General features: G+C 46.7%; 6 protein-coding genes across 6 annotated transcripts; 3 read left to right on the forward strand and 3 right to left on the reverse strand.

The window, feature by feature from the left end:
* Positions 1-1,253: 1,253 nt before the first annotated feature.
* Positions 1,254-1,948, forward strand: DFL_007695 (uncharacterized protein; the record flags this gene model as incomplete). The annotated part of the gene is made up of 2 exons (XM_067637315.1): positions 1,254-1,751; positions 1,820-1,948. 2 exons carry the CDS (start codon positions 1,254-1,256, stop codon positions 1,946-1,948), a joined length of 627 nt encoding a protein of 208 aa, XP_067488845.1.
* A 202-nt stretch (positions 1,949-2,150) lies between these two features.
* On the reverse strand, positions 2,151-3,541 carry DFL_007696 (uncharacterized protein; the record flags this gene model as incomplete). Its single annotated transcript, XM_067637316.1, has 4 exons — positions 2,151-2,725; positions 2,785-2,910; positions 2,971-3,388; positions 3,452-3,541. 4 exons carry the CDS (start codon positions 3,539-3,541, stop codon positions 2,151-2,153), a joined length of 1,209 nt encoding a protein of 402 aa, XP_067488846.1.
* A 926-nt stretch (positions 3,542-4,467) lies between these two features.
* On the forward strand, positions 4,468-6,728 carry DFL_007697 (uncharacterized protein; the record flags this gene model as incomplete). The annotated part of the gene is made up of 4 exons (XM_067637317.1): positions 4,468-4,588; positions 4,661-5,126; positions 5,195-5,440; positions 5,501-6,728. 4 exons carry the CDS (start codon positions 4,468-4,470, stop codon positions 6,726-6,728), a joined length of 2,061 nt encoding a protein of 686 aa, XP_067488847.1.
* Positions 6,729-7,167: 439 nt separating this feature from the next.
* Positions 7,168-8,005, reverse strand: DFL_007698 (uncharacterized protein; the record flags this gene model as incomplete). The annotated part of the gene is made up of 3 exons (XM_067637318.1): positions 7,168-7,313; positions 7,396-7,615; positions 7,679-8,005. 3 exons carry the CDS (start codon positions 8,003-8,005, stop codon positions 7,168-7,170), a joined length of 693 nt encoding a protein of 230 aa, XP_067488848.1.
* Positions 8,006-9,266: 1,261 nt separating this feature from the next.
* Positions 9,267-11,241, reverse strand: DFL_007699 (uncharacterized protein; the record flags this gene model as incomplete). The annotated part of the gene is made up of 3 exons (XM_067637319.1): positions 9,267-10,117; positions 10,169-10,781; positions 10,846-11,241. 3 exons carry the CDS (start codon positions 11,239-11,241, stop codon positions 9,267-9,269), a joined length of 1,860 nt encoding a protein of 619 aa, XP_067488849.1.
* Positions 11,242-11,876: 635 nt separating this feature from the next.
* Positions 11,877-13,019, forward strand: DFL_007700 (uncharacterized protein; the record flags this gene model as incomplete). The annotated part of the gene is made up of 1 exon (XM_067637323.1): positions 11,877-13,019. The coding sequence occupies one exon, from the start codon at positions 11,877-11,879 to the stop codon at positions 13,017-13,019; it is 1,143 nt and encodes a 380-aa protein (XP_067488850.1).
* Between the last annotated feature and the right edge of the window lie 691 nt (positions 13,020-13,710).

Below are 13,710 nucleotides of genomic sequence, written 5' to 3' on the forward strand. Positions count from 1 at the left end.
CTAGAAGAAGCTAGTTTTCTTTTGTCCACAAAACACTATGATCACTTTTTTGTACCCAGCATATGCATGGAGACGGCGTCCTTTGTTCAGAGCAAAAAATTTGGGTGCATCATTTCCAGCGTGTGTTCGAAAGCGCAGTACCTGAACACGTACTTTAAGTTAAAAGTTTTAAAGGAGGGAGAGGAGGATATAACCAGGGGCATTATATTAGAAAAGCGGAGGGGGTTGTAGGTGTTTGTTTTCTTCATTATGCAGTTGCTCAGGTTGGAACGAAGCAAGCGTTCTTTTTTCTTTCTTTATAATTTTTAACGACCGATCGCGACTTCGTAGAGGAATGCAAAAAAGCCTACACGTACGTATATATACTTTTAATTAATATCCTCGAGCATCTAAGTTAGTGTGATTTTCAGTTGGTCTGGATGTGAACGGCCTAGGGTTATTTCGTTCCTTTTCTTTCCCATCTCCGGACTCAACAGCATGCATGAGACCAGATTTCTTATCCCCCAACGAATTAATAAGTTTACACGCTGTAGTATCGTTGCAGTGAGGGCTAGAGAAGACCTAATTTACGAGACCACACACGTATCTCCATATCATATTTCGCCCCAGTCAAACGGGCCAGTCTCTTAATTGTATAACCTTGAATGCATCAAGTCTAGGCTTATAAAATTCGAACTGTTGCAGTTCAGACAGACGCGTTTAAAATCACAAGAGCACTATTATGTTTAGGCGCAACCGCCGTGCAGCGGACACCCCATGAAGCATGGAGCCGGGGCCCCCCAGGCCTCCTCATAAAGGAAAGCGGTACCGAAGTTTGTAAACTCTATTTACGATACATAGCTTGGGGAGCTCGATACACCCTTGCAATCTCCCGTACCTTAGCGGAGCATTTGGCTATCTAGGTATATAGTGCCACCATATATCTGACGACTGCACGACTAGAATTTGTAGATGTAGCTCTATAGTTCATTTCGTTCCAATAGGAAGTCTCTATGGTTTTGTAACATTTAAATTTGCCTGTTTGGAATTATTTAGCTAAGTTGTGTGGGATGATGGCAGGAGTTAGACTTCCTGTTCTGTAAAAAGTGTTGAGGTTGTTGTAATTACACCCCGGCAAAACATTCCTTCGAAAATAGCCTCGGCAAACCCTGCTACTCTTTTTTTCTTTTCCCAAAAATCTTTTAACCTCCAATCTGCGACCAAAAACCAAATCTTCAATCTCCATCGCAATCACATCACTACCTACCACAAAAATGGCGCCCGTAAAACGCCCCCGCGCATCCTCAGCACCAAAGAACTCACTCTCGTCCTCCAAAAAGCGAAAACTAAACTCCTCATCCTCCTCGTCAACTACAGATCCCAAACCCTTCACGCCCGGAAAGCTCACCTCCTCTAAACGTCACAAGAAACCTACCGCTACAACCACTTCTCCATCGACCACAAAATCTACTTCCACGAGAATTCGCAAACCCCACAAAAAACCATTGAAAGACCGCTACACAGATGCTCAACTAAAACTTCCAACTCTCAATGGTATCATTCCCGCTGGTGTTACAAAGCCACGTGGGAAGAAGAAGGGGAAGGTGTTCGTGGAGGATAAAGAGACTATGATGGATATTCTGGAGTTGGTGAATAATAGTGTAGATGGGGTTATTCAGGGTAAGGTTGAGAAGAATAGACGGTTGGAGGTTATAAGAGAACAGAAGCGGAAGGAGCAGGAGAGGAGGGAGAAGGAGAAAGAGGCCAAGTTGGTACGTTTATATGATTTGGATATCGGATGGTCAATCGGATAGAGACTAATGGCTTATGGGTATGATAGGAGGATGTGAAAGACTCGTTAAAGAAGAAGAGAAAGCGAAAGGGTGGAAACCCGACGAAGGACGACGACGACGTTGATGAGAAACCGACCAAGTTTGCCGGAAAGAAAAAGAGTGTGTCTTTTGCTTAAAGAAATTCGACGATTCAAAAACAGCGACTAGCGTTATTGGAGTTTTCTCGAGTCGGAAATTCAACAGCAAAGTCCAACGGTTATTTATCGAAAAGCAGGGTTTTTACCATCTATCGTACAAAATATCACGCCCCATGATGACTCCATTTATATCATTTCTACAATATAAAACGCAAAAATCAAAAGTCTACGCATACCCCATCTACGTTCTACCAACCTCTACGAACTTCCCTTCTTTCTCTACAACCTCTAACTCCGCCATCCTCTCCAAGAAACCCATAATCGGCTTGGGAAACCATCTTTGCATCCCCCATTCAAACCATCCTAAATGTCCGCCATACCCCGTCGTCACGAAGCAGATATAAGGATTCGCCTCCGCCTCCTGCCTCGGAAACGCATTCTGAAGTGAAATCGGGTCCTCCTCAGCGTTTATAATCAACGTTGGGATCTTCACATCGATCAATTTATCCACCGAACTCGATGCACGATAATATTCTCCTCCGGTTCTGAAGCCGAATACCGGTGCTGTAACTGCGGAATCCCAGTCGTAGAGATAAGTCGCCTTACGAGCGCCTTCGATGTTTATAGCCGGGTTCTTGGAGAGCATTTCGAAGTTTCTTTCGAATAGCTTTTTGAGGTTTCCGGCCATGAATTTGGAGTACAATCTGCCGGTGAAGGTCATGAACATGATCTTAGCGCAGACGTCCATGTTGTGCGGGGAGGAGAGGAGGACGGCGGCATGGAGTGGGGTGGATGCACCGGCCTGACCAAGGTAGTCTGGGGGTTTATCGTTAGCAAGGAAATGGCTATCTTGGAAAGGGACCAGGGATACAGACTTGCGAGGATATTTGCGCCGAGAGAGAATCCAACTGCCATGATTGGACGCTTTGGGAACTTTCGGCGCATGAGGTTAACGACATGTTTGATATCTCTGGTGAACATTGCGTTAAACATCTTATTGTCTAGATTCGATTTTATATCAGCTAGGATTCTGTATGATATTCTGTTCATAAATGGCATACCCGTTAACTTGGTCCACCCGCATCCTCTTGCATTCACGACCAATGCATCGAATCCCAACCCCCCATCCTCTTTAGGCCGAACGAGCGGTTCAAGCGTTAATCTCACATATGTCTCGTGCGATCCGCCGCTAAGACCGTGAAGCGCTATAACCAGTGGATTCGTTTCATCATCTGATTTCCATGCCTCAAATTCATCTTCCGTAAAGAAAGTTGTGCGCGGAGGAAAATAATCCGGATCATTTTCCGATAACACCTTTTTCGACGCTGTCGGCGTTTGTGTAGCTTCTATAGGTTCTTCAGGCGCGGGGATTACAACGTCGATACTGAACGTTCCCGGATCGTTTGGAGTTTCAGATTTTAGTACGTGTCGTTTGTAGTGTATGGGGACATGATCGGAGGCGAATAATATAGCACACGTCTGTAGGTGTCCGTTTAGAAGGAGAGGGTGTGGGTAGTATGGTGGGATGGCAGATTTACAGACTGATACTAGAGATTCGGAGATATTGGAATCTTTGGGTTTGAGGAGGACGGGGGAAGGGTGGTGATAGTATGTTTGTGAGGCGGCAAACATGGTGAATGTAATATCTTATACCAAAATGAAAAGAATGATATGATAGTAGACAAAATATGAAGGGGAATTCCTTAAATACCTTTATATATAAAGCATGGCCACTGTTGACCAAAACGGACGAGCCGAGGCACAAGCTCGGGCCAATCAAGCTTTTTGCAAGGGAGCCAACCCACGGAACTTAAGCTGTCCGAGATGGCTAGGGTCTCATCCGTTCTAGTCTATACTCTAATTACTCCATTCTCCGACGGAGCTATTTCCGGTGCGACCGCCGTGTCCATCGATATTGAGGTCGAGAATATAATGGATGTTCAGATGGAGAATCGACTGTTGCAAAAAATAGGCTGTATAGTGTAATGACTAGCACATTCCATTTGAAATCTATTGACTTTATAGGAGAGATGTCGGTTCAAATCCGACTGCGGCCCTTTGGAACAATCTTTTTAGGACTGGTTTGAGAGTCTCTTTTTGGCTTCGAGGAGGAAGGATCTGGCATGGTAGCTGGCATGGATTTCATGCATGCGGCTGGAAGTGGTATGGCCATGGCCATATGCAATGCCTAAGATTCGAGACATCCCGCTTGGAACATTGCGCTTTCGGGGTTTTGTCTGCGCTTTCAACCGTGTTAGATTGTCCAGGTATATATTACCATTTATTCATTATATATTGAAGATGTTGGCAAAGAAGGGGAAGAATGAACTTACCGGCGATGTTAGTTGGGATAAATATAAAGCCGTGGAGCTCAAGATAGAGAGCTATGTACAGATGCGTTGCATATGACGTTGGTGGGAATGGGAAAGTCCTTCCTGTTCCTGGCGTAGAGTAATCCCTCCTCCTTCGCTCCATCCCATCGTTCTCTTCCTCTTCTTCCTCCATCATGACTACTCCTCTCATACTTCAGCCCTCATACCCCCTTGATAGACATCAAGATGTCTCCCACATCTCTCACGCCCGCCCAATCCCACGCCCTCCTTGACATCCTCACCCACCGCGAGACCTACACAGCTGAAATCGAGCTATTCAAGACGCCTGGCATAATCACTTCATACGGTCCACCTTTCCAACCCGATAATAGTAGTAATAATAATAGTAATAAAAATGGCGGTACTGACGGTCTCAAAGACGATGAAAACGCAAAAGAAAAAGTCACCTCAAAATCCCCAATCCTCCAACTCCTCTTCTCGACCTTCGTGGTCCCCATCCCGGGTCTCCGCGACATCTCACAAGACTTCTGGTCCAAACGCGTCCAGCCTCTCATCGATGACCTCGCTAAAGCAAATCTCTCGGAATCATACGATAAGGGTTCTATGGGTATTCGAAAAACCCTTGCTACCGCTATCTCGGCTTTGATAGAATACCCTGCCCGAGGGATACTAGGCGGTATGCCAGGACGGGAGATAAAACCCGATCCGAATCGAGTGTACGATGTAAACCACCAACAGGATTTGGTGGATGCGTGGAGGGAGTTTATGAGACGGGTTGTGTATGGAGATCTGTTGGATGAGTTATTTGAAAAGACGGCGCAGAGCGATGATTTGCAGGCTCATGGTGATTTGGTTATTGCGGCGCATCAGCATATCGTCGTCAAGTATGTTCCAAGCAAGAAAAGGCTAAGAAGATGTCAAAAGCTAATTCGTAGTTCTTAACGATTGCAAGCTTAGCGTCTTTGGCACATTATGTGTTAGTCACCTCGCCGAAGGGGCAGACGCTGCTGTCGTTGGTGGAGAGGACGAATAAGTTGATTCCCTACCGGATCGTTCGACAGACTTTAAGGGTTGGGAATGCTGCAACTATGATTAGCGGAATGACCCGGTTGGTGCTAGCGAAGATGAGCATTGGAACTCTCACGAACTGGATCGGATGGAGCAGCGGGGCTGACGAGGGCATGAATTTACTCCAAACGTATGTTCAAATACTCTTTCCATCTTGACCATGAAATCTCATTTTCTAACAAGCTATTAGTATCATATACACCGTCCTATCCTGGGAAATCAAAGAGCTCGAATCCCGAGTTTCAAAGCTCGAAAAATCCAAAGACTGCCCTTCAAAACAGCACCTCGCCGCCATCCTCGCCTACACAAAACTAACACGCACCGATCAAGAAGGTTACCGCGTGATCAGTAAAGCTTCATCTACCTCTATCGTTCACGCAATAGTCTCCCTCGCACCCTCATCCCCTTCCACAGACTTCACAACCGACGGGCATCAACTCCTCCTCGAGTATCTCTCGATCCAACTATCCATCCGTGATAGAGAACAGCTAATCCTCGTTTTATGCAAATCGAATCCAGACGTACTAACTGCCGCAATCCGAGATATCGCCCAAATATACGACCCTATCTTACGAAATATCCACAATGCAGTCGATCTCAGCGGTACAATCGCAGATTTCGAACGTTTTGTAAACGATATGATAAAAACCGCCAAAATCTCATCGACCGACAGCGCCGCAGATGAAAACGGACCAAAGAAGCCTCCCGGTGTCGAAGAATTCGTAAGACTATTCGAAAGACACCAGAAGAGCTGTCACGTTTTCCTTCACCAGTTCTGTAAAAAGGGGGATATGGCGAAGGAGTTATGGTTGGAGTATGCAAAGTATGCGGCAAAGCAGTTTAGACGTCCCGAGGGTGTCACGGGTGAAGGTGCCGGTGGGTTTACGGCTACATTGAATAAACTTGTTAACGAGTTGAACGAGGAAGATAAAAAGATTGTCTTGCAGCAAATGGATGGGTATGAGGAATACCTCCGGAAACTGAACCAAAAGACGAAACGAAGGATGGCATCTATCGTTTCCTTGAATGACGGAGAACCGAGGAAGCCATTGAAAAAGGGACCTGGGAACTTTTTGTTCAAATGGCAGGAGTTATTGGATTCGACGGAGATTACGCCTGCCGAAGCTACTGGTGGGAAAGTCAGATGTGGGAAGGATACTAGTGTTAGAGCTGCTAGTGGGGTGGGTTTGGACGGTGAGAGAAGAGGGGGCAAGATAGTCACTGGACTTGGTGAGATCGTGAATGGAGATGGTGCGAAGGAGATTGTAGAGATGCCGGATGTGAGGAAGACGGTGGAGTTGCTGCTGCCACGGTTTAAAGAGGTGCTCGCTAATAGGAAGTATCTTGAGAAGAAAGAGGAGGATGATGACGATGACGATGACGATAGCGATTCATTCTTTGAAGCCAACGAGGAGTAAGTAAGCGGTGTAAGATTATACTTTAGGTATAAGATAACATATTTAGCATGGCGCTTCGGGTGTGTATTTGTAGAGTTGGAATTCATTCGATTCATTTGCATTTGAAACCGCAAGCACATAAACCAGACCAGACGATTTATTGGGTAGTAGGGTACGCTCTTCCTAAGTATATCCTCCCGGACTCAAATGATAGTATCTTACAAGCGGAGAAGAGAATGGTAAAAAAAAGAAGCCTGCCACTGAACACTAGTGAATGATAACGCTAAAGTAAACCGAAAGAACAAAGGCCATCTTAATATAACAAGATGGCGATGATAGCTTCTCGCCCTTCTAAAGTTCGTCTATAATAGTGGTAGAAGGATGAAGGGAAAAATGGTGCCTCTCATGACACCAATAATAATAAACGCTTTTGGAGTATAAAAGAGAGAAAAGGATCAATCTACTGCACAGCCTGGGGCATAGGTTGGATCTGCGGTCTCGCATTCTCGGTACGTGGTTCAAACAATCTCCTCCAAATCTCCGGTGGATCCAAAGGTCGAGAACCGTTTCTGACGGTTGGGTAGATGTCCATAAAGAAGAAGTAGACTACATTACACCAATCGTTAGCATCTCATCACCATACCCAGAGGTTGTCCCATCTCTCCCAGATTCGGGATATGATACGTACTATGTCCGATGACAATACCTAGCGCATCATCCTTAGGCATGCTACCGTTGATTAACACGCTGAATGCCAGGAGGACGAAGGGGAGGTAAGGCGCGTTGAAAACGAATAGGCCCAAGAAACTAAGTCGGACCGATGGATTCCTTCGCGCCCAGATGTATACGATCGAGAAAGCGAGCGGAGAACCAAGGAATGGCATTTGAACAAATGTCGCAGAGCAGAACTAAATCTCCATATTAGCTTCTTCCCAATCCCTCCATCCTCTGCAATAGATAATAAAACTCACCAATAAACAAGTAGAACTATACAAAAGCAACCACGCAAAATCCGCCGTCTTCCCTCTGAAATAAGTCTCCTCCAGCATCCGACTATACCGTGCCAAAAAGAACATATGGAACATAAAGTCTATGCTTAACGGTCCGAAGTAGAGGAAGGTGGTGATCAACCGCCAGTACTGACGTTTGGAGAGGACAGCTGGGAGGGAGAAGAAGAGTTGGAAGGGGGAGACGAGGTGACATTGACAGGCAAGAGCTGTGGTGACAGCTGCTGATGCCCAGATACGGGTGCATACTGGGATGTCGTAGAACCATTCTTCGATGGGGACGGCAGCCATGGTGGGGGTTGTGTACGGATGGATGGATGGATGGATGGATGGATGGATGGATGTCTTGGGTTTGGTAACGGTGATAATGGGGCCGTATTAATGGACTGGTCGATCGGTCGATACGTCCAGCGCCCGGTCGTGTAAGTCGCAACGAGGGGTAGAAGGCAAGTGAGTATGCGGTGGAGATGGCGATGGTGGAGAGCCGAAGTCAAGATGGGACGACAGTAGAGCACCGTGGCGGACGGGGTATTATAAAGCGACGCGGGATGACAGCCTTGCGTTCCGACCAAAACGTGGCATGTTGGATGTGTTGGTGTGTTGGTGTGTTGGTGTCCTCACCAACGATGTCGATACCAGTCTCGTAGAATGCCAAGCAGTGTTCAGAAATCCAGTTGCCGTTATAATCTCCAATTGTACCTGCTGTAAACAAGCTCCTATAGCTCAGTTGGTAGAGCGCGACACTAGTAATGTCGAGGTCTACGGTTCAAATCCGTATGGGAGCATATGAATTCTTCCTTTTTTGCTCTTTTTTCGGTCTAGTTTGGGTAAGTTTTTTTTTTTGATCTCCATGGCAGATCACTTTTAAATTCGCCATGTGGGTCGTTCATCTGTTACTATTGAGATAACAGGTATACTCTTCTTACCTCAAAGATTTGGTAGAAGAAGGTTATTAAAGTTGATTTGTTTGGGTTGAAGTTGACAGGTTTCAATTCGCAGCTCTACTTAAGACCTAGTCTCGAGGTATAAAACCTATCCTTCAACGGTCGACGTTTTTGCGTTGAAATTGTCGGATTTTGGTATGTTACACAACCGCCGGCAACGTTCCTGTCGTTAAAATCCGTCTGTGAGCCACTTAAGCGCAGCTTCTAGCTCGAGCTCTAACCTCGAGGGATATAAATAGCTCATTTCAACATTTCTTTGCGAGTTTGAAAGAATCAGCAGGTCTTGAGGTGCAAGCGGTGCACGCCTTACTGCTAGTGTAGGGAAGCCGGTTCGACACCGGACGTGACCATTCTCCAGTACCAGAACTTTTTTGCTTCGTTGAAATCCCTCTTTCTGTAGCTGATTTACGTCGAAGGAATATATCTCCTATTTAGGGTACCGTGGTGTTAACCCTCTAATAATGATCACAGGGTGGCATGATTCTCTTTTACGGAAATTTTAAATGATATATATGTTTGATTTTGAGTGGTAAATGATATCGTTGGTTCATACCGCTAAATGTAGTCTCGATCGAACGAGACGCGATGTAACTGGACAAGAATCGTTTTTAAAAATGCGGAAAGAAATTCGTCCAATTCGGCGTATCGTAAACCTCCTTCGGCACATCCCTCAAGCTCACAAACGCCTCGATCACCAAATACATCCTCGCGCACGCAAAAGCCATCACCACGATCCCTACCAAAACTCCCACCGTAATCTGCGCCAACCACTTCCCCACACTTTGCTTCTCGCCTTTCATTATATCCTCTTTCCTCTTCCAGAACATCCAGCTACCTTGTACTGTAAACCCACTAACCCACCTATCAAACGCCTTACTCTTCTGCTTTGCAAGAAACACCAGAAAGGATAGGACTCCGGAGCAACTTATGAATACCGCACTGATCAGCCATAATATCCTCTCGATCTCCGTCGGGAAATGCTCTTTCCATGCTGCGACGTGTAATCCACCGTATGCAGCCGCGGTAAACGCAAGTATACCCTTCAAATGGTCTCGATGGACATTCACGTGTCCTAGATACGACAACCCCGAGAAGTTTCTGATATGTGTATCGAGATAGTATGTCTCTCCGAGAAAGACACCGAGTGATGAAGTGGTAAAGTAATAATTAAGATACCCATCACGAAGTTTACATTCTTCGTATAGCTCTTGTGCGGCCGTGCCTGCCAACCGCCATCGTTCGAGCTCGAACGACGTAACAGGCGGTTGATGTGAGTGGTGAACATCCGATTGCGCCCAACGGCAGTAGCGTGGAGCGTGCTGTAGGATCGTGGTCGGTGTTTGCAGTTCCATGAAGCATCGGTGGGCGGGTGAGACTTCGGTGTGTTTTTCAGAAATCTGGTAGTCGAAACGGGTAGCAGATCGGGTTATGCCGCGTTTCGCTGGAGCGACACCGATGACTATCGTACATTAGCATCTCGGCTAGAGGATAATATAGGACGGTAACGGACAAGCTTTCGGATCGGATCTTGCTCTCGAGCCTACCGAGAAGTTGGTATACTGCGGTACTACACCCTCACACGGCTCCCCTTTGCTATCCACTGCTGGTATTCTAGTGGGATCTTTATAAGCCATACACCGTATCTCTGACACCCCCATCGTCTCGCTGATTGGCGAGCACATATACATCAACGAAATGACCGGTTCCAGCGCCTGTTCGTAAGGTAGAATTTGCGGGTGATCCAGCTCCAGCGGCTTATTCCACCATAATAGATACAGTGTTAAAGCGCAAATAACGTGTCCGATCGTATTAACCTCGAGCAGGGATATCGGCATGCGTGCCGCGAGTCGTGAAACGGCTTGGACGATTATATAGCATGCTTGAATGCATACAAGGGATTTCGCCAGCCAGTCGCCTTTACTCTTATCACGAATTTCTCGGTCGTCGGTTATAGGGAGGCGATTGAGAAATGAAAGCATACGAACACCCTCGGCGGAAAGTGTTATGCGTGGTGAACCATTGAAGGTGCTGGCGCGGGTCTGGACGGCGACACCGCCCATTGTTGCGAAGAAGCACTGCATCATCGTCCAGGTAGGTTCGCGGGGTGGGTTGGCCGTGTCCAGCTATATAAATTGTTATGAAAATGCCTAAAATACAAAGCATTGAATTGGGGCATATCGGGCCTACAAGCTGCTCGCGATGCTTCGCATCCTTCCTAATCTCCTTATACAACCACCGCGTCGTAAGGTACTGCGCCGAAGCAGTAGCGACCAACAGCTCCGGTGCAAATATCCCAAATACGACCCATTTTGCTCGCGTAAAGGCCGCTTTCTGCAGCGAAGTTCCTTCGGGTGGGACGTTTAAATGTAATGCTGACCATACGCAGAGCGTCAATGTGATAACGCAGCTACTAACAAGACTGAACGTGCCTCTGCCATCGGGATCCTCAACCCAGCCGACAGTCGCAGGAAGTATTATTATACTAGGATCATCTAGGCCGGTGTCGCCATTGTTCGGAGATGTTGCTGGAGCGGCGAAAGCATGGTTTAAACCGTAGAAGAGGAGGGGGAGGGCCAAGATCATGTTTTGTCCAGAGCAGAATGAGGCGGGATGGGTAGACAATGATGCATAGTTGGGTCGGTTCAGCCGCAGTTGGAGCCCTGAGTGCAATTGCAATGCAATGCAATGCAAGTCGGATCTCGATATCGCGATGCAGCAGCTATTGAACCACAGGGTCAAAAAGGCATTTGGATATCATGGCCGAGGAGGCTATGTCGGAATCAACGAAGAGAGATAAAAATTGCAGTCGCGCTGCTATCGATGTGACTTTTAAGCCATCCCGGTTTCAGCTGGGCTGACTGCTCCCGCAGACCCCTGCTCTGGCCATCTGCATGGGACATCGATTCAACATGCAACCAACAGCTCGAGCTCCGAATTCGAAAGGACTCTTGAGGGACGTCGACGAATCGATCTGGCAGATGCTGATAATCTATAATTGACTGTGAGTAACTGGCTAGCTAATGTATATCTTGCGGATACTTAGTATATTGGTGATGTTGATATGAAGTTGATATCAATTGATTCACGATGCGAAGTTTGAAGCCCTTGGGCAGCTAGGGCGAGGAGGTAAAGTCAAAAGGAGCTTGCCAGCGCGAAGCCAAACCATCCCAACTTAAACTTCATCCCACCATGTTTCCTGCCATGATATAAACCCAACCATGTCCCATATCAACATCCCCCATCCATCTCCGCACTCCTCCCTCCCATCGGAATCTCCAATCCACCTCTCCTCGCCTTCCTCCGACGGCTGGATGCACATCATCTCCGTCGCACAATCATTCTCCGACCGTCTCTCTCAGCTGCCACAGGATACCCCTGTTGCCACTAACGATCGTTGGAGCCAGCGTTGTCGTGATAAGGGTATCACCGGCACGAAAACAGAGGACATACAATATTTTTCTACCGTACCACCGGTGGCGTCCGCATCCCTTGACGATAGTGATAATGGTACCCAACCTAAACGCCGTCGAGGTCGTCCGCCAGGCCGTACCAAAAAGTCAATTGCGCCGGCGATAGTCGCAGCAAAGAGGAATCTACGACAGATATCCGAGATATCGGATCGCCAGTGGGGCCATAAGGAGCCCGAAGTAGCCAATGAATCTTCAGCTGGGACAACGAGTCAAGATGAAGATAATAATTCACAAAATTTAAGACGGTCTACAAGGTCTGTCCGACGACGAACGGATGTGGTGGAGAGTTCGTCCGATAATAATATAATCGACCACCCAAACACATCAGAACCGGCAGCCGAGCCTGAGCAAGACGTCGAACCCAATGTCGAAACTGATATTGAAGTCCTTTCCGAACCTCGAAAATTTAAAAAACAACCAACTACCAGATATATTAAGCCATCAACTCTATTTTTCTTCACTACCCTCCCAAAACCAATTCCATCCCATCTGCAAAACCGTGCTCACACCCTTTCATTCTCCTCCATACAACCTCTCGGTCATCGCAGGACCTTGACATCCGACAATGTCGTCATGCTGTGCATGCGCGCCAAAGTCAGGAAGCAGAAGCGTATGCGTGAAGCAGGTGTCTCTCGGATTACTACGCAAATACCGCAGGGGGGTTGGCTAAAACGAAATTTACGAATTATGGAGCGGCGAATGGAAAGGATTCATTCCAAAAAAGGGAAACAGGTTGATCGCGAAGTTGGTCCGGTGGCAGGAGTCGAGGAACCTCAAGAACAACCCTCAAACGACAATGAAATTGACACATCCCGAGAGCAGATAGATGTCGAAGAAGCAAGAACATCAGTGCGAAGACGAGGTCGAAAGAGAAAGAGAAAGTCGAACTAGGAAGCCGATCATTTCCTATACGTATATACGTGGCACCCATTTACATACGCGATCTTTGTTCGCTATATTTATACATCTACAGCCTTATGTCGCTGTTTGCATTTACACGATTGTTCATTTCCACCAGCATAACAGAGCGACAGCGATGGGGCGTTCCGGGAAACATTAGAGAATGGTACATAGATAATCCGGGTCATTTTATCCATATCTAATTTTCTTGTTTCACGTATCCGATTTACCTAATTCGCGCGTAACTTTAACCATCAAGACCCTGGTTCGAGGATGAGACAAGTCGGACCTCAAACATTAAACAAGAGCATTCATATCGTACTCAAAAAATCCAACAACGTTAACTATGGCGAACCTCCTAACCCTCTGCTTAATCCCCGAGCTCTTATATGGCGTCCTAGAATGCCTTGGGCAAGGCGATGTATACACTCTCCTCCCAACCTGCCGAGCTAACTATCTCATCGCCTATACAACTGCCGCAAACCGCGTATGGCTTTTTGCGATTTTTCGATTCCATGCACATGCCGTTACCACTAGAACCTGAAGACTTAATGTGCTAAATGTCTTCAATACTCTGGGTCCGCAGAACGCTGGACTGTCGCTTGCGAGAAAGTTTATATTTCATCGGGAATCTTCACACTCAGAAAATGGGTTTTTGGAGTCGTTTGATGGGTTATATACA

Source organism: Arthrobotrys flagrans (assembly GCF_004000055.1).
Source record: "Arthrobotrys flagrans strain CBS H-5679 chromosome Unknown unitig_8, whole genome shotgun sequence".
Lineage (NCBI taxonomy): Eukaryota > Fungi > Ascomycota > Orbiliomycetes > Orbiliales > Orbiliaceae > Arthrobotrys > Arthrobotrys flagrans.